The sequence below is a fragment of the Bombina bombina genome, chromosome 5 (assembly GCF_027579735.1).
Source record: "Bombina bombina isolate aBomBom1 chromosome 5, aBomBom1.pri, whole genome shotgun sequence".
NCBI lineage: Eukaryota > Metazoa > Chordata > Amphibia > Anura > Bombinatoridae > Bombina > Bombina bombina.
In genome coordinates this window covers 107,531,382-107,556,428 of record NC_069503.1, presented here as the reverse complement: position 1 = coordinate 107,556,428, position 25,047 = coordinate 107,531,382, and the positions used below count along the sequence as shown (strand labels likewise).

Sequence of the window (25,047 nt, the reverse complement as noted above, 5' to 3'; positions counted from 1 at the left end):
ATGACTGGTTGCCTTTCCAACCCTGTCTGTAACGAGCAGTAGTTCCTTCCTGTTTTGGAGCGGAGGAAGTTGATGCTGCTCCTGCCTTGAAGTTACGAAAGGCACGAAAATTAGACTGTTTGGCCTTTGGTTTGGCCCTGTCCTGAGGAAGGGTGTGGCCCTTACCTCCCGTAATGTCAGCAATAATTTCCTTCAAGCCGGGCCCGAATAAGGTCTGCCCTTTGAAAGGAATGTTAAGTAGTTTAGACTTAGAAGTTACATCTGCTGACCAGGATTTAAGCCATAGCGCCCTGCGCGCCTGTATGGCGAATCCGGAATTTTTAGCCGTAAGTTTGGTTAAATGCACTACGGCATCTGAAACAAACGCATTAGCCAGTTTAAGTGTTCTAACTTTGCTCAAAGTCTCATCCAATGGTGCTGTGCGAATCGCCTCTTCCAGAGATTCAAACCAGAATGCCGCTGCAGCCATGACAGGCGCAATGCATGCAAGAGGCTGCAATATAAAACCTTGTTGAACAAACATTTTCTTAAGGTAACCCTCTAATTTTTTATCCATTGGATCTGAGAAAGCACAGCTATCCTCCACCGGGATAGTGGTACGCTTGGCTAAAGTAGAAACTGCTCCCTCCACCTTAGGGACCGTCTGCCATAAGTCTCGTGTGGTGGCGTCTATAGGAAACATTTTTCTAAATATCGGAGGAGGGGAAAATGGCACACCGGGTCTATCCCACTCCTTACTAATAATTTCTGTAAGTCTTTTTGGTATAGGAAAAACGTCAGTACACACCGGTACCTCATAGTATCTATCCAACCTACATAATTTCTCTGGGATTGCCACAGTGTCGCAATCATTCAGAGCCGCTAACACCTCCCCTAGTAACACGCGGAGGTTCTCAAGCTTAAATTTAAAATTTCTGAATCCGGTCTCCCTGAATCAGAACCGTCACCGACAGAATGAAGCTCACCGTCCTCATGTTCTGCAAATTGTGACGCAGTATCAGACATGGCTCTCGTGTCATCAGCGCGCTCTGTCCTTAACCCAGAGCTGTCGCGCTTGCCTCTTAACTCGGGCATATTGTATAATACTTCTTTCATAACATTAGCCATATCATGTAAAGTGATTTGTAAGGGCCTTGATGTACTCGGCGTCTCACTTTTACGCATCTCCCGAGCGGGAGACGCAGGTACTGACACGTGAGGAGAGTTAGACGGCATAACTTCCCCCTCGTTGTCTGGTGATAAATTCTTAATCGGTACAGATTGACTTTTATTCAAAGTAATATCAATACAATTGGTACACATATTTCTATTGGGCTCCACATCGGCTTTTGAACATAATGAACAAGCAGATTCCTCTGTATCAGACATGTTTAAACAGACTTATCAATGAAGCTAGCAAGCTTGGAATTCACTTTCAATAAGTTTACAAGCAATATAAAAAACGCTGCAGCGCTTTTAAAAACACAGTTGAATAATAAAGAAAACTAATTCAGTTACAGTCAACAATTCTTAACGAGAAATGTATTAATTAGCAGAGGATTGCACCCATTAGCAAAAGGATGATTAACCCCTTAATACCCAAAAACGGATATCAAATTAAGAATAAACGCTTTTATCACAGTCAAACCACTGTCACAGATCTGCTGCGACTGATTACCTCCCTCAAAAATGAATTTTGAAGACCCCTGAGCTCTCTAGAGACGTCCTGGATCAAGGAGGAAGAAAACAGGAAGACTGTGCTAGAATTTTAACTGCGCAACAAGGCGCTAAAACAAGGTCCCTCCCACTCATATTACAACAGTGGGAGACCTGATATAACGGTTTCTATGCAGAAAATACGTTAGCCATGTGGAAAATCATGCCCAAAAAGATTTATCACCAAAGTACCTCACAAAACGAATAACATGCCAGTAAACGTTTTAAAAAACAACATATTGAATGTCATGCAAAGTTATCACTAAGCCTGCTACCAGTCGCTTCCACTGCAGATAAGGCTTAAACATAATTTCAGTATTAACAGCATTTTCTCAGTCAAATTCTAGTCCCTAGAAAATAACTCAACTGCGCATACATTTATCAGCCTGATACCAGTCACTACTACTGCATTTAAGGCTGTACTTACATCATATGGGTAACAGCAGTATTTTCTTAGTCAATTCCATTCCCAGAAAATAATGTACTGCACATACCTTATTTGCGGGGGACCCCGCATGCTATTCCCCTCTTTCTGAAGTTACCCTGCTCCTCAGAATATCGAGAACAGCCAGTGGATCTTAGTTACGTCTGCTAAGATCATAGAAAAACGCAGGCAGATTCTTCTTCCAAATACTGCCTGAGATATAAAAAAGGGCACACTCCGGTGTCATTTTAAAATAACAAACTTTTGATTGAAGAATAATTAGTAAAAACTCCAGCTCCTCTCGCGACCTCCTTCTTTGTTGAGGGTTGCAAGAGAATGACTGGATATGACATGTGAGGGGAGGAGCTATATAGCAGATCTGCTTGGGTGATCCTCTTGCAACTTCCTGTTGGGAAGGAGAATATATCCCATAAGTAATGGATGACTCGTGGACTGAACACACTTAACAAGAGAAAGGTAGGTTTAAGTGTAGTTATGGGAGTTCCTTGAGCTGGGCCAGGGCAGGAGGAGAAGGTAGAGTTGCAGGTATTATGAGAGCAGGTGTTGACACAAATGTTCTTAAAGATGCAGATATAAATAACATAATTTATGCTTACCTGATAAATTCCTTTCTTCTGTAGTGTGATCAGTCCACGGGTCATCATTACTTCTGGGATATTACTCCTCCCCAACAGGAAGTGCAAGAGGATTCACCCAGCAGAGCTGCATATAGCCCCTCCCCTCTACGTCACCCCCAGTCATTCGACCAAGGACAAACGAGAAAGGAGGAACCAAGGGTGTAGTGGTGACTGGAGTATAATTTTAAAATAAATACCTGCCTTAAAAACAGGGCGGGCCGTGGACTGATCACACTACAGAAGAAAGGAATTTATCAGGTAAGCATAAATTATGTTTTCTTCTGTTAAGTGTGATCAGTCCACGGGTCATCATTACTTCTGGGATACCAATACCAAAGCAAAAGTACACGGATGACGGGAGGGATAGGCAGGCTCTTTTATACAGAAGGAACCACTGCCTGAAGAACCTTTCTCCCAAAAATAGCCTCCGAGGAAGCAAATGTGTCAAATTTGTAAAATTTGGAAAAAGTATGAAGCGAAGACCAAGTTGCAGCCTTACAAATCTGTTCAACAGAGGCCTCATTCTTGAAGGCCCAAGTGGAAGCCACAGCTCTAGTAGAATGGGCTGTAATTCTTTCAGGAGGCTGCTGTCCAGCAGTCTCATAAGCTAAACGTATTATACTACGAAGCCAAAAGGAAAGAGAGGTTGCCGAAGCCTTTTGACCTCTCCTCTGCCCAGAGTACACGACAAACAGAGAAGACGTTTGTCGAAATTCCTTAGTTGCCTGTAAGTAAAATTTTAGGGCACGAACTACGTCCAGATTATGTAGTAAGCGTTCCTTCTTTGAAGAAGGATTTGGACACAAGGAAGGAACAACAATCTCTTGATTGATATTCCTGTTAGTGACTACCTTGGGTAAGAACCCAGGTTTAGTACGCAGAACTACCTTATCCGAATGAAAAATCAAATAAGGAGAATCACAGTGTAAGGCTGATAACTCAGAGACTCTTCGAGCCGAGGAAATAGCCATTAAAAATAGAACTTTCCAAGATAACAACTTTATATCAATGGAATGGAGGGGTTCAAACGGAACGCCCTGTAAAACGTTTAGAACAAGATTTAAACTCCATGGTGGAGCAACAGTTTTAAACACAGGCTTAATCCTCGCTAAAGCCTGACAAAAAGCCTGAACATCTGGCACTTCTGACAGACGTTTGTGTAACAGAATAGACAGAGCTGAGATCTGTCCCTTTAATGAACTAGCAGATAAACCCTTTTCTAAACCTTCTTGTAGAAAAGACAATATTCTAGGAATCCTAACCTTACTCCAAGAGTAACCTTTGGATTCACACCAGTATAGGTATTTACGCCATATTTTATGGTAAATCTTTCTGGTAACAGGCTTCCTAGCCTGTATTAAGGTGTCAATAACTGACTCAGAAAACCCACGTTTTGACAAAATCAAACGTTCAATTTCCAAGCAGTCAGCTTCAGAGAAGTTAGATTTTGATGTTTGAAGGGACCCTGTATCAGAAGGTCCTGTTTCAGAGGTAGAGACCAAGGTGGACAGGATGACATGTCCACCAGGTCTGCATACCAAGTCCTGCGTGGCCATGCAGGTGCTATCAGAATCACTGATGCTCTCTCCTGTTTGATTCTGGCAATCAATCGAGGAAGCATCGGGAAGGGTGGAAACACATAAGCCATCCTGAAGTCCCAAGGTGCTGTCAGTGCATCTATTAGGACTGCTCCCGGATCCCTGGATCTGGACCCGTAGCGAGGAAGCTTGGCGTTCTGTCGAGACGCCATGAGATCTATCTCTGGTTTGCCCCAACGTCGAAGTATTTGGGCAAAGATCTCCGGATGAAGTTCCCACTCCCCCGGATGAAAAGTCTGACGACTTAAGAAATCCGCCTCCCAGTTCTCCACTCCCGGGATGTAGATTGCTGACAGGTGGCAAGAGTGAGACTCTGCCCAGCGAATTATCTTTGATACTTCCATCATTGCTAGGGAGCTTCTTGTCCCTCCCTGATGGTTGATGTAAGCTACAGTCGTGATGTTGTCCGACTGAAACCTGATGAACTCCCGAGTTGTCAACTGGGGCCAAGCCAGGAGGGCATTGAGAACTGCTCTCAATTCCAGAATGTTTATTGGCAGGAGACTCTCCTCCTGACTCCATTGTCCCTGAGCCTTCAGAGAATTCCAGACGGCACCCCAACCTAGAAGGCTGGCGTCTGTTGTTACAATTGTCCAGTCTGGTCTGCTGAAAGGCATCCCCCTGGACAGATGTGGCCGAGAAAGCCACCATAGAAGAGAATTTCTGGTCTCTTGATCCAGATTTAGAGAAGGGGACAAGTCTGAGTAATCCCCATTCCACTGACTCAGCATGCACAATTGCAGTGGTCTGAGGTGTAAGCGAGCAAATGGCACTATGTCCATTGCCGCTACCATTAAGCCGATTACCTCCATGCATTGAGCCACCGATGGGTGTTGAATGGAATGAAGGGTGCGGCAAGCACTTTGAAGTCTTGTTAACCTGTCCTCTGTCAGGTAAATCTTCATTTCTACAGAATCTATAAGAGTCCCCAGGAAGGGAACTCTTGTGAGTGGAACGAGTGAACTTTTCTTTTCGTTCACCTTCCATCCATGTGACCTTAGAAATGCCAGTACTAACTCTGTATGAGACTTGGCAGTTTGAAAGCTTGAAGCTTGTATCAGAATGTCGTCTAGGTAGGGAGCTACCGAAATTCCCCGCGGTCTTAGTACCGCTAGAAGAGCACCTAGAACCTTTGTGAAGATTCTTGGAGCTGTAGCCAATCCGAATGGAAGAGCTACAAACTGGTAATGCCTGTCTAGAAAGGCAAATCTTAGATACCGGAAATGATCTTTGTGAATCGGTATGTGAAGGTAAGCGTCTTTTAAGTCCACTGTGGTCATGTACTGACCCTCTTGGATCATGGGTAAAATTGTCCGGATAGTCTCCATTTTGAATGATGGAACTCTTAGGAATTTGTTTAGGATCTTTAAATCCAGGATTGGTCTGAAAGTTCCTTCTTTTTTGGGAACCACAAACAGATTTGAGTAAAACCCTTTTCCCTGTTCCGACCGTGGAACTGGATGGATTACTCCCATTAACAATAGTTCTTGTATGCAGCGTAGAAACGCTTCTTTCTTTGTTTGGTCTGTCGACAACCTTGACAGATGAAATCTCTCTCTTGGAGGAGAGTGTTTGAAGTCCAGAAGGTATCCCTGAGATATTATCTCTAGCGCCCAGGGATCCTGGACATCTCTTGCCCAAGCCTGGGCGAAGAGAGAAAGTCTGCCCCCCACTAGATCCGATCCCGGATCGGGGGCCCTCAATTCATGCTGTTTTAGTGGCAGCTGCAGGCTTCCTGGCCTGCTTGCCCTTGTTCCAGGACTGGTTAGGTCTCCAGCCTTGTCTGTAGCGAGCACCAGATCCTTCTTGTTTTGGAGTAGTGGAAGTTGATGCTGCTCCTGCTTTGAAATTCCGAAAGGAACGAAAATTAGACTGTCTAGCCTTAGGTTTGGCTTTGTCTTGAGGTAGGGCGTGGCCCTTACCTCCTGTAATGTCAGCGATAATTTCTTTCAAACCAGGCCCAAATAGGGTCTGTCCCTTGAAAGGTATATTAAGTAATTTGGACTTAGACGTTACATCAGCTGACCAGGATTTTAGCCACAGTGCTCTGCGCGCTTGAATGGCGAATCCGGAATTCTTAGCCGTAAGTTTAATTAAATGTACTACGGCTTCCGAAATGAATGAATTAGATAGCTTAAGTACTCTAAGCCTGTCTGAAATGTCGTCCAGCGTAGATGAACCAAGATTCTCTTCTAGAGACTCAATCCAGAATGCCGCTGCAGCCGTGATCGGCGCAATGCATGCAAGGGGTTGCAATATAAAACCTTGTTGAACAAACATTTTCTTAAGGTAACCCTCTAATTTTTTTTCCATTGGATCTGAAAAGGCACAGCTATCCTCTACCGGGATAGTGGTACGTTTAGCTAAAGTAGAAACTGCTCCCTCCACCTTAGGGACCGTTTGCCACAAATCCCGTGTGGTGGTGTCTATTGGAAACATCTTTCTAAATATTGGAGGGGGTGAGAACGGCACACCGGGTCTATCCCACTCCTTAGCAATAATTTCAGTTAGTCTTTTAGGTATAGGAAAAACGTCAGTACTTGTTGGTACAGCAAAATATTTATCCAACCTACACAATTTCTCAGGTATTGCAACTGTGTTACAATCATTCAGGGCCGCTAACACCTCCCCTAGTAAAACACGGAGGTTTTCCAGCTTAAATTTAAAATTTGAAATATCTGAATCCAATCTGTTTGGATCAGAACCGTCAGCCGCAGAATGAAGCTCTCCGTCCTCATGTTCTGCAAGTTGTGACGCAGTATCTGACATGGCTCTAACATTATCAGCGCACTCTGTTCTCACCCCAGAGTGATCACGCTTGCCCCTTAGTTCTGGTAATTTAGCCAAAACCTCAGTCATAACAGTAGCCATATCTTGTAATGTTATTTGTAATGGCCGCCCAGATGTACTTGGCGTCGCCATATCGCGCACGTCCCGAGCGGGAGATGCAGGTACTGTCACGTGAGGCGAGTTAGTCGGCATAACTCTCCCCTCGTTGTTTGGTGAAATTTGTTCAATTTGTACAGATTGACTTTTATTTAATGTAGCATCAATGCAGTTAGTACATAAATTTCTATTGGGCTCCACCTTGGCTTTAGTACAAATAGTACAGGTCTCATCTTCTGAATCAGACATGTTTAACAAACTAGCAAATAAACTTGCAATTTGGAAATACTATACAAGTAAAATACAATGAAAAAAACGAACTGTGCTTGAAAAGCACTGAATATATATAACAGATGAAATCAATCAGCTTTGAAAAACAAAATGCAACTTAGCAAAGGCTTGTACCCAGTAGCAAGAAATAACTAACCCTGAGGCATAAAAAAGTTAAGAATAAACGTTTTTTATCACAGTCAACTACAATCTCACAGCTCTGTTAGATTACTTCCCTCAAATTAGCTTTGAAGATCCCTGGGTTCTGTAGAGATAAACCGGAACATGCAGGAAAAAACAATGAGCTTTGACTGAAATTTTTGATGCGTAGCAAAGGCGCCAAAAAAGTCCCACCCCCTCACACACAACAGTGAGAGAGATTAAACAACTGTCATAATTAGATCCAGCAACTGCCAAGTGGAAAAATAGTGCCCAAACATTTTATTCACCCAGTACCTCAGAAAATGAAAACGATTTTACATTCCAGCAAAAAACGTTTAACATAATTAAGAGTTATTAAAAAGCCTATTGTATTTCTATTAGGCTAAAGTCTTACATACACAGTGTAATTCCAGAGAAGTACCATTCTCCAGAAAACTAAAATGTAAATTATACATACATGATATAATGTCGGTATGGCAGGATTTTCTCAGCAATTCCATTGTTAGAAAATAAAAACTGCTACATACCTCTTTGCAGAATAAACTGCCCGCTGTCCCCTGATCTGAAGTTTACCTCTCCTCAGATGGCCGAGAAACAGCAATATGATCTTAACAACTCCGGCTAAAATCATAGTAAAAAACTCTGGTAGATTCTTCTTCAAACTCTACCAGAGAAGGAATAACACGCTCCGGTGCTATTAAAAAATAACAAACTCTTGATTGAAGAAATAAAACTAAATAAAATCACCATAGTCCTCTCACACATCCTATCTAGTCGTTGGGTGCAAGAGAATGACTGGGGGTGACGTAGAGGGGAGGGGCTATATGCAGCTCTGCTGGGTGAATCCTCTTGCACTTCCTGTTGGGGAGGAGTAATATCCCAGAAGTAATGATGACCCGTGGACTGATCACACTTAACAGAAGAAATAATAGTTTATATTCGTTTAACCCTTTGAGTGCTAAGCACTTTCTCACCTGTGTGCTATACTGTTTTAAATTTGTTTTTTTTGTTTTTTAACCTTTTTTTTCTCAGATCCCCAAGACTTACACTGTTGGGAAGGATGGGTGATTACCTTTCCAACTGTGGGTGTTCGGGGTCTGTAGCGGCTTAGATGCCTGAGATACAGGCTTCTAAGCAGCATGCTCCTATACTTAACATTATGAATTTTAAATAAAGTTGCACGGTGACGTCACCACGTCATTGCGCGTAACATCACCGCACATAACATGAAGCCCCAGCGATGCCAGTCACTATGGCCCGATCGCCGGGGTAGGAGCCCCCAGATCTCCCTCAAGGTGGGAGAATGCTAGCGATGTGTCTGAGCCATTGGTAGCACCAGAGTGGGAAACTCTGCGTCGGCTCAGGGCCATCATTAGCACTCAAGGGGTTAATGAGTGATCTATTCTATTTTCCCAGTAATTAAAGTCAGCATAATATCTATTTTACTTACCTAACACATATGAGCTCATGCTGATAACAGGCTCCAATGTCTGTGCTCAGGAAGAAGGTTCCCTTATTCACTCCAGTTACATCAATACCTGATATCTCTCAGTGCTCTCGCTGTGTCTGTAAAAAGTATATTAAATGGTTTAGACAAATAACAATAATAAATAGTTCTGATTAACTGTATGTATGGTATATTTTAAAGGCACACATAACAATTCATGTGATACAGATCAGCTCATTAGGTTATTACATATGTGCTATTGATTCAGCATTTATCAATGTGCAGTGGACATGATACGCTACTACTTTTTATGTCCACTCGCATATTGTTAAATATGCCCCTACATGTGGCCTTTCTTGAGGAGTGGCTTTTTTCTTGCAACCCTCCCATTCATGCCACATTTGTGGAGAATGTGTGATATTGTTGTCACATGCACAGTGCACACAATGACCACCCTTTTGTCATAAATTCCTGAAACTGCTTCATTGTTGCTGTGGGCCTCTTGGTAGCCTCTCTGACCAGTTTCCTCCTGGCTCTTTCATCAAGTTTGGAACAATGTCCTGATCCAGAGAGGGTCTATGTTGTACCAAATACCTTCCACTTCTTAATAATAGACTTCACTGTGCTTCTAGGCATTGATAAAGCCCTTGATGTTTTCCTGTATCCATCTTCTGACTTGTCCACAACATTATCCCAGAGATCTTTTGTCAGTGCCTTGCTATCCATAGCTGATTGTTTGCTTCAGTTGCACTACCAGAGACTGAGATGCTCCAGGAAAGCCCTTTCCATGCTGGGCTAATCAATATGTCCCACAGTTGAATGTCAAATGGCATTGTGTGTGCAGTTGAGAAAATGATTAGCTACACCTGATTTTAGGAGGGGTTGATCCTTTTACCAACTCAGTGATGCTGTTTTTTAATTCTCTTTATTTTTGTCTGACATATTGGTGTTATAAATAATTACAACTGGATACACTGACTGTCTTTATTTCAGGCTGCAAAGCAAAAAAATGTGATTATTTTCAAGGGGGTGATTCTTTTCAATACCCACTGTAAGCCTCTGCAGACTGCAATCTGTGCTGACTCATAAACAACTCCACAGGAGTGAGCACGTTATCTATATATCACACATGAACTAGCAGTGTCTTGATGTGAAAAGCTAAAAAATGCACTAATAGGCGGACTTCCGGTGGGAGGGCTTCGCGGACAGCAGCAGGGAATGAGAGCTCTGACATTGAGAGCGAAAAACACTATAATAACTAATTTCTTGCTGACATTCCGCCTACCCCACAGTTATATCTTGTCGGGTATTCCTATAACGGACATCGCCGACCGATCAGGACTACTGTGCAGAGCCTGTCACCTGCTCTAGCCCCCGGTGGTGTTAGGGTGTTGATACCCACGTGGGAGACTAGCAATGGAGTCAGAATGGGACATTGCGGTACGGATAACTGCAACCTTCCTGCCTGTTTTCGAGAAGTTACTCCTAAGCTATGGAAATTTACGTGCAGCGGTCCAGGCAACTAAAAGGACCTGCCCCATAAGAACCGACAAAGACTCGTTGCTGGCAAATACCTCTACAATCGCTAGTACGGACCTGCGGTGTGAACAACAACGGAAGCATGACTCTGCATCTAACTGTATGTTGACGGAGGACACGCAATTTGACTCCTGCAATGGCAGAGCTTCACCTTGCACTCCTTGGATACCCTCTGTACCGCAGGAGGCTACCTGCCCCAGTGCACAACCCGCTTTGAGTAATTGCACTACAGAAGCTCGACTACATGCCGCTCTTTCCTGTTTGACCATGCTGACAGCGGATCGATCCTCCGTGCGACTGGGGCGCTGGATGGTCTCGCATTCTGCAAATGCCGACACGCTCTATACCGTAGGGGGTGTGATAAAGCCCAGGATTCCTGCAGACTACATGATGCAGAACTTGGAAATGGGAAGAAGTTGTGTGACACTTATTGCTTCACGACATCTGCTGTGGTGTAGGCAAGGCGAGGCGATCTGCGGTTCTAACTCTTTGTGGGTTGGGAAATACAAGTCTCGCTACTGCTCAGATAAGAGGCATCACCGGTGGAGGCAGAGAGGGGCCCGGTTAGCTACGGGAGTTGGCTGATCTGCAAACTGAAACTTTCTGTTGCGGGACCTGTCGCTTCCCGGTTTAAATCTGAACCCCGAACTTGTTGAATGGAACTCGCGGTTGCTTACTGCTTCCTTAACCATACAAGTACACCTGGTTTTTGTTTTTATTGGTTTATTGTTATTAGCATGTTACTCTTAATGCTATACTATTGTTACTTTTGTGGTGATGATAGTCCTAATACACGTTTGAACACATTTATTATCTATTCACCATAATGCATTAACATAGCTTATTTCACTAGCTCATGACACTCCTCCCTGTGTATTTGAACCTTGGCTAGTGCCTCTTGCTTGGACCGAACTGTACATACTGCCATTGAAGTCTGCACATTACTGCCTTATAGTATGTATTGAAACTACAGGGGACTATCCTAAGCAACTCTACCTACAATTTTACTTATAAAATTACGCTTGAGGTTTAAACACTGTGTAGATTCACTGTTATCTTCCTCCTATTCATAGAAATCCTTTAACCTCACCTGAGATAATTATAACACCTTATGCTATATAAATGTTTACTGTATCCTATTTGCATTATTTGAGTTCAACATTGAGACATTCCTTTGCCTAGCTAATTCCAGATGTTATTAAAGAGACTTGTGGTTTAGCCTACTTTATGTTCCTCTTAGGATCTTACTAGTAACTCTCAGTAGTTGGTTCAGTCTATACAATGCCGCAACTTAATAGGAAATGTATAATTAGGTCTCTAACCTGTTTTAGTTTTATAGCCCTGTTGGCTGTTATAATATGCTTTTTGTTATGTTCTCATGTCTTCATCTCTTTACACTTACAAGTGAGATAATAACCTAGCAATCGATGGATAATTGGGTAGGTGTTTTGCCCCCCTCTGCTGTAGCAATACTCTGTTAGCCTAAAAATTGCTCCCTGACTCCTTAATTGAATCTGTGAGAACCGTAGCTTAGTGGCTGTTGTGAGTCACAGAGAACCCTAATCACATACGCACCTTTCACAGGAGCACTGAATGGGGTCATTTTCAGCAGAGAAACCCTACATTTAACTCTCAACGCCACACAACTTGTGTTTGAGGAAGGGGGGCATAACTCTCTGTTTCTCTGCCGTTATAAACCTTTCAACGACTAACATGAGAAATACTCTTGGAATCTGTTACTGCAGCTCTTTTAGTATTATAGTGGTTCCTGTTGTTTTGTTTGATGTTATTAATAAAATGAGACACACTGGTTCTTCCCCCCGGACTGAGAAATGTCATAATATTCACAAATTTGTTGACCTTTTCATGTATAAAATCCCTTCATTAGCAATGAGTTTACTGTCTTGACAAACAGCACTTATGATACTTTGTGATAACATGGCTTCTACATGTAAATTGTATGTTTCTTGCATTTAACACTGTTTTTGTGTTACTGGTGATCTGCGAATCACACGTATGTATCGTGGTCTACCATGGGGGAACTAAATGTATAATTGTACATTGTGACACTCTCTGTCTCTGAATAAAAATAATTTAAAAAAAAAAAAATGCACTAATAGATAAGAGGCAAGAAATTAGCATATGTGCCTATGTAGGTTTAGATTTCAACAAACAAGACCAAAAGAACAAAGCAGATTTGATGATAAAAATACATTTGAAAGTTGTTTAAAATTAATGTCCTATCTAAATAATTAAAGTTTAATTTTAACTTTACTGTCCTTTAAACTCTAAAAAATAGTTTTCCAATCATTATAATTATAAGTGCACACTACAGGCTTCATAAACATGACCCTGCTACATATCTGCCCCTAGTAATTTTGAGCAGGGGTGATAAGATCAAGTAAAACAATAAAAGTGTTGCTAACAAAACAGCAGTGAAAACCCTTTGTCTACTCAGTAACAAGTTCAAATTGGCTCCTACAAATAAGGCAAACAAATCATGTATTAACCCTTTACTAGCACACAGAGTTACACAGTGTTTATTAACCCTTTACTAGCACAGAGAGCTCCACAGTGTGTATTAACCCATTGCATGCACACACAGCTGCACAGTGTGTATTAACCCTTCACTAGCACAGAGAACTGCACAGAGTTTATTAACCCTTCCCTACCACAGTGTGTATTAACCCTTCACTAGCACAGAGAGCAGCCCAGTGTGTATTAATCCTTCACTAGAACAGAGAGCAGCACAGTGTGTATTAACCCTTCACTGGCACAGAAAGCAGCACAGTGTGTATTAACCTTTCCTAGCACAGAGAGCAGTAGTGTGTATTAACCCTTCATGGGCAAAGAGTGTGTATTAACCCTTCACTAGCATAAAGAGCAGCACAGTGGGTATTAAATCTTCACTAGCATAGAGAGTTGCACAGAGTGTATTAACCCTTCATGGGCAAAGAGTGTGTATTAACCCTTCACTAGCATAAAGAGCAGCACAGTGGGTATTAAATCTTCACTAGCATAGAGAGTTGCACAGAGTGTATTAACCCTTCAATATCACAGAGAGCAGCACAGTGAGTATTAACCCTTTAATAGCACAAAGAGCAGCACAGTATGCGTTAACCCTTCTCTAGCACAGGGACAGCTATCAGCCAATAACAGACTCATATTTTTATATAATGTGAACTCCTGCATATGCTAAGTAGGAGCCGCTGCCTCAGGTCATTTAAAAGGCTGTGTACAATTTAATAATGAAAATAAATTACAGACAGCAAACAGTTATTTCACATAAAAACTAAACCTAAAGGTGACATTTCCCATACACTTTATACACCGGTAAAACAAGTCATTAGAAACACATTAATGGGACAGCAAAGTCACAATTAAACTTTTATGATTCAAATTAAAACAACTTTCCAATTTCCTTCTATTATCAAATCTGCTTTATTCCCTTGGGGACCTTTGTAGCAAATCATATAATGCACTATGGTGCGCTAGCTGCTGATTAGTGGCACATACAAGCCTCTTGTCATTGGCTCATCTTATGTGATCAGCTAGCTCCCAGTAGTGCATTGCTGCTGCTTCAATAAAGGATACCAAGAGAATGAAGCACATTTCATAATAGAAGTAAATTGGAGAGATGATATGATCTAATTAAACAATGAAAAAACATGTTTTTTTTTTGTCCCTTTAAGGGAAACCAAATGTACAGGACACTGTCCCTTTAAGTCTGTGATCATGTGACATAAACAGCAGCAGCTGAAGGTGCAGAATACACTTACTAAGGTCTTTACTAACAACAAGAATCAGTCACAGATCAGTGGGATAAACGTTCTGATGATAAACAGGTGCAGCTAATAGAAATAAGAAATGTATTATAAAATAACCTCATTAGAAATAAAATAATATGCAGATCACAAGATATTTATGATTAGATCAGTAAATGTGATGAGACTGATACAACAGGGACATAAGCCGAGTGATATTTATTACTGACTCAAATAGCGGCTTCAAAATCATTTTAACCCCTTAATGGCAACAGCGTATCCTGTATGTCGCTGGTTGTTAAGAGATTGCATGCCTGTTTAAGCGTGTGTCTTGCCACAAGCAGCAAGACCTCACTTTTAGACCCTCCCACCTGCACTCTTGCTAAATAGCAGGGTTTTTTGATTGTTTTTTAAGGAAACACAAGGTTTTATATGAACGAAATAAGCTGGACTACACCAGAACTACACTATAATGAAAAAACAAAACAAAAAAAAAAGACAGACACAGCAGCAGAAATTGATTTAAAGTTACTCTAAGCTACTCCATTGGATGATCTTATGCAAAATAAGAATTACACTACTACAATAAAATAAAAATACAGGCAGGTTTACCCTTATAAAAAGGCTCACAACAAAGACATTACGTCACACCGCAATACCAGCATGTCGGGGACAAGGAGCCTAATGGCGGAACACTTGAACTTGGCCTGATAAACAGAGAGGTATACCTCGGGATTACCAGCATGCTAGCTAGCCCGACTATTTGGGGACTGCGTGAGTAATATAGATTCTGTGTGCAGCCGGTTGGTTGCAGTCACGCTTTGAAGGACTGTACTGCATAATATTAATCACACTTATTGCAAAGGGTTTCTTTACTTGTTATGTTCTAACTATTTTTATTTTGTTGTGTATGATTTGTGTTTATCTGTTCAAGATAACTGAGCAAATTCCAGTCGATAACATATTTGCTAAAGGCTTACCATACGTCCCGTTTTTACCGGGATTGTCCCTGTTTTGAGCCCCTGTCCCAGTGTCCCACCCGTTTTTACATTTTGTCCCGGCCGCCGGTGTTCTACACTCATCCAGCGTTTTGCGCATGCGCTGCCTTTTGCAGCTGTCTCACTCTGCTCTCTGCTGTCGGAATGTGCGACCGTGACGTCACCACAACAGACGGGTCGCAGAATCCGACAGCTTTTGTTCTACTGCTCCGCCTCTTCTCTTCATACTACATTTTAGGCGCCAGTTCAAAAAAAGCATTGTGCGGCTGCACACTCTGTGACTAGACTGTCAGACTGCCTGTGTGTTCAGCTGTAGAAAAATAAAAAGAACATTTTTGATTTTGAATCTGATTCTTGCCGATCTTCTTGAGCCTGGTAAGGTAACTTGAGGATAAATAGTTAAATAACTTCAGTATATGTGTCGTTTTTTACTACTTACTAAGTCTATACCAGTGGCAGTTACTAAGTTAGTAACTGCCACTGGTATAGACTTAGTTACTAACATTACAGTGAGTTACAGTTACAGACTCAGTCATTCATTACTACTTAGTACTTGATATTTTCCTTTCATCATCAATCAGATTCATACAAACATACCACATTATCTAACCTAGGCAGCTAGGCTAAGTCAAGTTATATTATTTTATTTATTATTACCAGTGGCAGTTACTTACTAACATTACAGTGAGTTACAGACTCAGTCATTCATTACTACTTGATATTTTCCTTTCATCATCAGTCAGATAGATTCATACAAACATACCACATTATCTAACCTAGGCAGCTAGGCTAAGTCAAGTTATATTATTTTATTTATTATTACCAGTGGCAGTTACTTACTAACATTACAGTGAGTTACAGACTCAGTCATTCATTACTACTTGATATTTTCCTTTCATCATCAGTCAGATAGATTCATACAAACATACCACATTATCTAACCTAGGCAGCTAGGCTAAGTCAAGTTATATTATTTTATTTATTATTACCAGTGGCAGTTACTTACTAACATTACAGTGAGTTACAGACTCAGTCATTCATTACTACTTGATATTTTCCTTTCATCATCAGTCAGATAGATTCATACAAACATACCACATTATCTAACCTAGGCAGCTAGGCTAAGTCAAGTTATATTATTTTATTTATTATTACCAGTGGCAGTTACTTACTAACATTACAGTGAGTTACAGACTCAGTCATTCATTACTACTTGATATTTTCCTTTCATCATCAGTCAGATAGATTCATACAAACATACCACATTATCTAACCTAGGCAGCTAGGCTAAGTCAAGTTATATTATTTTATTTATTATTACCAGTGGCAGTTACTTACTAACATTACAGTGAGTTACAGACTCAGTCATTCATTACTACTTGATATTTTCCTTTCATCATCAGTCAGATAGATTCATACAAACATACCACATTATCTAACCTAGGCAGCTAGGCTATGTGTTGTAATATGTACAGTCAAGTTATATTATTTTATTTATATATATTTATATTATGATATATGACATTTGCTGTGTAATTTATATAAATAATTGTTGCTGGGGTCACTGATCAATCATCATTAATTATAATTTATGGTAATTAGGGATGCACCGAAATTTCGGCCGCAGAAAGTTTCGGCCGAAAATTGCATTTTTGGCTATTTCGGTTTTCGGTTTTTTAGCCTGTTATTTTCGGTAAAATTATTGTGTAGCATGTTTCAAATTTGATGCTAGCCTAGAGCTGCTGTTTAAGTTTATTACTTGACTTACTGTTCTGCATATGACTATACTGTACTTTATTTGGATAATTAGTAAAAAAAAAAAAACCTGTTAAATATGATTCTGTTACATAGAACTAAATGAAGAATAATACAGTATATTGATATTTATAATTGTTTTAAGTAGGGATGCACCAAAATTTTGGTCGCAGAAACATTTTTGCCGAAAATGGAATTATTGTTTGCCTGTTTTTTTTCTTGGTAAAATTATTGTGTAGCTTATTATTGTTTGAAGATATTTTTGTCCATTCAATTTTAGTGTGTTACTTTCAATAAAAGTGTGGGATTTTTTTATTTGCTCTAATTATGCAAAAAAAAAAACCAAAAAAATTAATTTGAAAAAAATACATTTTCGGTATTGGTTTCGGTTTTCGGCCAAGTGCATCCCGGATTTTCGGATTCGGTTTCGGTCCAGAATTTCCATTTCGGTGCATCACTAATGGTAATATTGTGCTGCTGGTCATTAATTATGTTAATATAAAATTGTGCTGCTGGGGTCATCATCATTAAATTAATGATGATGACCCCAGCAGCACAATTATATTAACATAATTAATGATGATGATCCCAGCAGCACAGTTAAATTAACATAATTAATGATGATGATGACCCCAGCAGCACAATTAAATTAACATAATAATTAATGATGATGATGACCCCAGCAGCACAATTAAATTAACATAATTAATGATGATGACCTCAGCAACCCAATTATATTACAGTAATTAATTTAATTATGTTAATATAATTGTGCTGCTGGGGTCATTAATCATCATTAATTGTGTTAATTTAATTGTGCTGTTGAGATCATCATCATTAATTGTGTTAATATAATTGTGCTGCTGGGGTCATCATCATTAATTGTGTTAATATCATTGTGCTGCTGGGGTCATCATCCTTAATTGTGTTAATATAATTGTGCTGCTGGGGTCATCATCATTAATTATGTTAATTTATTTGTGCTGCTGGGGTCATCATTAATTGTGTTAATATAATTGTGCTGCTGGGGTCATCATCATTAATTATGTTTATATAATTGTGCTGCTGGGGTCATCATCATTAATTATGTTGAAGGGCCAAAATAAACTTTCATGATTCAGATAGGGCATGTAATTTTAAAATGTTTTCCTATTTACTTTTATCACCAATTTTGCTTTGTTCTCTTGGTATTCTTAGTTGAAAGCTTAACCTAGGAGGTTCATATGCTAATTTCTTAGACCTTGAAGGCCACCTCTTTTCAGAATGCATTTTAACAGTTTTTCACCACTAGAGGGTGTTAGTTCATGTGTTTGATATAGATAACACTGTGCTCGTGCACGTGAAGTTATCTGGGAGCAGGCACTGATTGGCTAAACTGCAAGTCTATCAAAATAACTGAAATAAAGGAGCAGTTTGCAGAGGCTTAGATACAAGATAATCACAGAGGTAAAACATATATTAATATAACTGTGTTGGTTATGCAAAACTGGGGAATGTGTAATAAAGGGATTATCTATCTTTTAAAACAATAAAAAGTCTGGTGTAGACTGTCCCTTTAGTAAAATTGTGCTGCTGGGGCCATCATCATTAATTATGTTAATATAATTGTGCTGCTGGGGCCATCATCATTAATTATGTTAATATAATTGTGCTGCTGGGGTCATCATTAATTGTGTCAATTGTGCTGCTGGGGTCATCATCATTAATAATGGCAATATAATTATGCTGCTGGGGTCATCATGAATTGTGTTAATTGTGCTGCTGGGGTCATCATCATTAATTGTGTTAATTTGTGCTGCTGGGGTCATCATCCATTAATTGTGTTAATTGTGTTGCTGGGGTCTTCATCATTTATTATGGTTATATTGTGCTGCTAGGGTCGTCATCATTAATTATTTATATATAATTAAATAATAAAATCATTTTGTTTGAGTAACTCAGCAATGTCAAACAATGGAACAATACTTTTGTGTGGGCTACTGTGCAAGAAGCTATGTATTTTTCAGCTGGGGAGTGTAATGTTGCTCAAAGCAGGCTTGTTGAAATAATACTAATAAATAAATAATACTTATCTTATTAACTATTATAACAGTAACCGCACACACTTACTATTTAATGACCCCAGCAGCATACAATTATTTAATTTAAATAATAATGGTTTGCTGCGGGGGTCATTAAATAATAATGGTTTGCTGCCATGTTCATTAAATAAGGGTGTGCTGCCATGTTCATTAAATAAGGGTGTGCTGCTGGGGTAATTAAATAATAAGGGTGTGCTGCTATGTTCATTAAATAATAAGGGTGTGCTGCTATGTTCATTAAATAATAAGGGTGTGCTGCTGGGGTAATTAAATAATAAGGGTGTGCTGCTGGGGTAATTAAATAATAAAGGTGTGCTGCTGGGGTAATTAAATAATAAGGGTGTGCTGCTATGTTCATTAAATAAGGGTGTGCTGCTGGGGTAATTAAATAATAAGGGTGTGCTGCTATGTTCATTAAATAATAAGGGTGTGCTGCTATGTTCATTAAATAATAAGGGTGTGCTGCTGGGGTAATTAAATAATAAGGGTGTGCTGCTATTTTCATTAAATAATAAGGGTGTGCTGCTATGTTCATTAAATAATAAGGGTGTGCTGCTATGTTCATTAAATAATAAGGGTGTGCTGCTGGGGTAATTAAATAATAAGGGTGTGCTGCTATTTTCATTAAATAATAAGGGTGTGCTGCTATGTTCATTAAATAATAAGGGTGTGCTGCTATGTTCATTAAATAATAAGGGTGTGCTGCTGGGGTCATTAAATAATTAATAACCGTGTGCTGCTGGGTTCATGAAATAATTAATAAGGGTGTGCTTATAAGGTAACCTTGATTTTGGACATGAATTTAAAGAGGTATGAAATATTTTTTCTTTCATGATTCAGATAGAGCATATCATTTTTACCAACTTTCCAATTTACATCTATAATTAAATTTCCTTAATTTTCTTTGTATCCTTTGTGAAGGAGCAGCTATCTGGTAAGTCAATGACAAGAGGCATATTGTGCAGCCACCAATCATCAGATAGCTCCTAGTTGTGTATTGCTACCTCTGAGCCTATCTAGGTATACAAGTAAAATGGAAAGGCATTGATTCCAAAGGCCAGGAAAGCAAAGATCTGATTTAGTTGAGATGTTCACTAAATGTTTGTGTATTAATTCCTGTTTATTCTTGTTATTATTCCATTATTCTATATTTTCAAAGTGACCCCCTCAGCCACATATATTGGTATAGGAGGGAAGCACCTGGTGCTTTACCATTTATACTTAACACCTCCCCTTCTGCTCAGCAGGTGAAGGGGTTTATACCGAATCCTTCCACCCAGCTATTGGTGACTAGAAGGGTTTTTGAGAGGTCAGCACTCAGACTCGCCATGTATTTGTACTGAGAGAACCTTGGTAGTAATGATTTAATGAATATATTTATATTTTCTTTTCAGAATAATTTTGACACTTTGGAGTGTAGTGTAGTGTAGTGTTCGCAGGAGCCACGATCTTGGAGATTTACAGGTAAGACTTTAATGAAGTGGTTGCAAAGAATCTTTCATTTGAACTTTGCTCACCACTTATATTTATATATATATATATATATATATATTTATATTTTCTTTTCAGAATAATTTTGACACTTTGGAGTGTAGTGTAGTGTAGTGTTCGCAGGAGCCACGATCTTGGAGATTTACAGGTAAGACTTTAATGAAGTGGTTGCAAAGGATCTTTCATTTGAACTTTGCTCACCACTCACTAAGCCTTCTTTTCTACAGGAGTGCACCAGATAGTGAGCTGCTGGTCGTAGCCTCAGGCATCCCACAGCTCTACTTAATCCAAGGTGAAGCCTACCATAGAGACAAAGAAGCTGAGGTGCTGAGGGGGAACACTTAGGACTTTGCACAGTGGTCACAGCTCATGTGCAAGAGACTGTTGACATTCACAAAATTTTTAACTTTACTTTGGCAAAGATTTTGTAGTTTTATTTGTAGATATTTGTAGTTTTAAATTTCTAATTTAATATGCCGAAAAGAGCATGCACATTCACCAAAGAACTAGAACAGGAATACCCTTTTTTAAAAAAGCTTTCTTTGGACAGGGTAAAATGTGATCATTGTCTTGCAGTGTTCTCGGTGTCTCACGGAGGGAGGTCTGATATTAAAAACCATTTGCAAACTTAAAAACACAAGGTGAGTGTTGCCTCAGTTGCTACATCATCACGAGTAGATAGTTTTTTTAAAAGCTCAGAAACAACCGAATTGGAACTTCTCGTTGCCGCTAAAGAAGCTACCTTTGCTTTTCACACAGTTTCCCATGACTTGAGTTTCAAGATATCCGACTGTTCGTCAAAGTTGGTCTCAAAATTCTTTGAGCCAAAATTTCATCTGGCACGAACAAAATGTGAAGCAGTGATTTTGAATGTTATTGCACCAATGGCCAAATCTGAACTTACTGAAGACCTAGCAGTGGCAAATTTTGTCACAATTTCTATGGATGCTTCAAATAGAAAAGATGTAAAAATGATACCTTTCATGATTCGATACTATATACCTGGTCAAGGGGTACAAGTCAAATTTTTAGATATGCAAACTGTTCCTGGTGAGACGGCTGAGATCTTGACTGATGCCTTATTCTCGGTTATTGACAAATACGGGTTAAACGAAAAAGTTGTTGGATTTTGTGGAGACAATTGTAACACAAATTTTGGCGGTGTAAAACAAAAAGGCAAGAACAATGTTTTTAGCCGATTAAAAGCTAAACTAGCAAGGGACCTTGTTGGCATTGGCTGTGGTGCACACATTGTGCACAACTGTCTCCAAACAGCTGTTGACGTTTTACCAATTGACATTGAAGCACTTGTTGTCAAAATTTTTAAATATTTTCACATATACACAGTTCGTGTAACTCATTTAAAGGAATTTTGTGACTTTGTCGGAGTGGAATACAAAAAACTATTACAACATGGTAATACCAGATTTTTGTCAATGCTGCCAGCAGTTGAAATAATTCTTTACATTTTTGAGGGCTTGAAATCCTACTTTTGTTCTGAAGAACACTGCCCAGAATTGATAAAACAATTCTTTGACAATGAGTGTGGTGAAATATATTTATGGTTTGTACACGGGCAACTTAGCCTTTTCAACAAAGTGATTTTGGTCATGGAGAAGAACAATGCCAGTGCAGCAGATGTCACACTAGAAATGCAAACATTGATTACAAATATCAATGAACGGAAACAGTGTGAATTTATACCTCAAGGAGCAAAGGCTTTGCTGAGAAAACTTGAAGAAAATGGTGGTAACATTGAAAAAGTGAAGGGAGAATTTGAAAGATTTTATGAAAGATGTCTTTCATACCTAGACCTATGGAAGGAAAGCTTTGGACAGGCAGAAGACTTTGTCTGGTTAAATTCTGGAGACATATCTTGGCCAACTGTTGAAGAGTCTGCAGTTACGATAAATAAAAAGATAGGCAAGCTAGCAATAAACATTGATCAATTATTTGATGAGGTGGTTATTGCTAAGAGCTTTTGGGCTTCTAGGGAAGAAATTTGGCCAATACAAAATTTTAATTATGAAGAAAAATGGAAAGATTTTTTTGTTCATTGCAAAGAAAAAAACATATTGGTACAAAATCTTAATGCTTTAGTAGAATACATTCTTTTTTTTTTTTCTTTTTTTCAAATGCTTTATTGTTATTGCTCAACATTTACATCTTGTCAACACAGAATATAAGAGAAAAGGACAAAAAAAAGAAAGAACAGAGTGGTTACATGTTGCTCTTTAAAAAGAAACATTCATATTTCATTCCAATTGCATCTAGGTCTTTGTTATGTTCACCTCAGTATAGCTCTATCTGTAGTCTGTTACGTCCTTATGTGAGGTGACATAGATATATATGTGAATATGAAGTTTTATCTAAATGTTGAGCTTTTTTCTCATTCTTTCCCTCTCTTTAAACGGAGAGAGAAATAAATATAACAGAAGAACACAAAAGGCAAAAATAGCAAAACAAGAAAACTTACTTGTAAGCGAAATAAAATAGAAATACAGTCCCCTGTTATTAAGGGACTACGTCTGCTGCGCTCCACAGGGCATTAAATAGGTGGGGCTGTTTATCCCCTTGTTTGGGGCTCTGTTGGTCTCTCGTCACTCTCTCTCTTTGCTGTTTAGGTCTTGGTAGGATCGTAATAAAACGTTAACACAAAGGTATAAAAGTTTATGCCCATCTTTCTTTCTAGGACTCAGCTGTGTTGTTAAATGTAGCAAATATGTATTATTATTCTAGTGTGCTTGTCTTATATCCGCCCTAGATCCCTCTATCACCTCATCCCATAAGAATCTGACCTCCGCCAGAAGATTTAGCTTGTTCCTTCTCTGATAGCCATATTCTTCTAATACCAGTATATCAGTTACCCTTTCTTTCCATGTACTTATCAAGGGTGGTGTCTGGTTCTTCCAATTCAGGGCGATTAATGCTTTTGCTCCTGACATTCCCAAATGTAAAAGAGTGCGTCTGAGGGTGCATGTTATCTTTGTTGTGTCATTCAGTAGTGCCACGCTGGGTGTTAGTGTGAACTCGGGTGTTAATATCTGCCTGAAGTGTCTCTCTATGTCTAACCAGAAATCTTTAAGTCTCCCACAATTCCACCACATATGGAGGTAAGTGCCCTTCTCTTCGCATCCTCTCCAACATCTGTCGCTAACACCTGGGTAGATTGAATGTGACCTTGAAGGGGTTAGGTACCACCTCATGATGACTTTAAAATTCAATTCTAATAATTGTGGTGATGTTGAAATTTTCTTAGTATTTTTAAAGATCCTCATCCATTCTTCCTCTGTTATGTTATGGTCTAGTTCTTCTTGCCACTTAGATGTATATGTAGGCAAGTTCCGAGTGTGGTCAGATTGTATTAGTCTTTTTGAGATAGAGAGTGTGTGTCTGATCTCTTCTGTGTTAGAACAGAGTGTTTCGTAAGGGGTTAATTCTCTTAGGAACTCTTGTTTATGTGGGGAGGTATGAATAAAATGTGCCAGTTGTGAATATTTTAACCAGGTAGAATATCTGCCTTCTGCAACTGTCATTAAGTTTTCTCTATTGTCTAGTTTTCCCTTTCTTATGAACCTCGTCAAAGGTGTGGAATAACCCCATTCTTGGGTCCTTTGTTTTCCTTTATCTAAACCCCCCACTAACTCTGCGTTAATAGGGATAGGGAATAGAGCAGAGCGCACCCCCGAAATATGCTTCTTTCGTGCGATAATGCTATCCCAGGTATCAAAAGTATGTTTATGTATTGCTAATTCTGTACATTGAGGGGGTCTCAATTCTTTTGGTACCCAACAGAGCGCCCCTACCTCTGGGACCCTCAAGATATGGGAATCTATCGCCACCCATGCCTTTGTGTCCCTGGATCTATGCCAGTCTAAAATCCTTTGTAGTGTGACTGCCTCATGATAATCTGCTATGTGTGGGACCCCCAGACCTCCATTTTCTGGCCTTCTATACATATTTTCTCTATTGATTCTAGGTTTGCTTTTGTTCCAGTTGATGTGTCTCTGTAACTGGGGTATATACCACTTAGGGATAGGGATGGGGAGGGCCTGTATTATATATAATATTCTGGGTAATGTTGTCATTTTTATACTCTGTATGCGTCCCCACCATGTGATTGGTTTCGCTGCCCAAGTGCCTAAATGTTTGATTTCCTTCAGGGTCTCTGGTACAGAGAGTTGGGGATTTGTGAGTGTGAACAGCACATCATCTGCATATAATGCGATTTTAAAGTTATGTGGGCCGATGTTAATGCCATGGATCTTTTGGTTTTGTCGGATGTGTGCAGCAAATACT

General features: G+C 39.6%; 1 protein-coding gene across 1 annotated transcript in view; it reads right to left on the bottom strand.

Annotated features, from left to right (window-relative positions):
- Positions 1-25,047, bottom strand: part of LOC128660019 (oocyte zinc finger protein XlCOF6-like) — a 41,110-nt gene that overhangs the window by 13,644 nt on the left and 2,419 nt on the right. The window contains exon 2 of the mRNA XM_053713620.1: positions 9,124-9,239. Within this exon, the coding sequence (XP_053569595.1) occupies positions 9,124-9,142 (19 nt within the window). The 5' untranslated portion in view covers positions 9,143-9,239. The remainder of the gene's footprint in view (positions 1-9,123; positions 9,240-25,047) is intronic.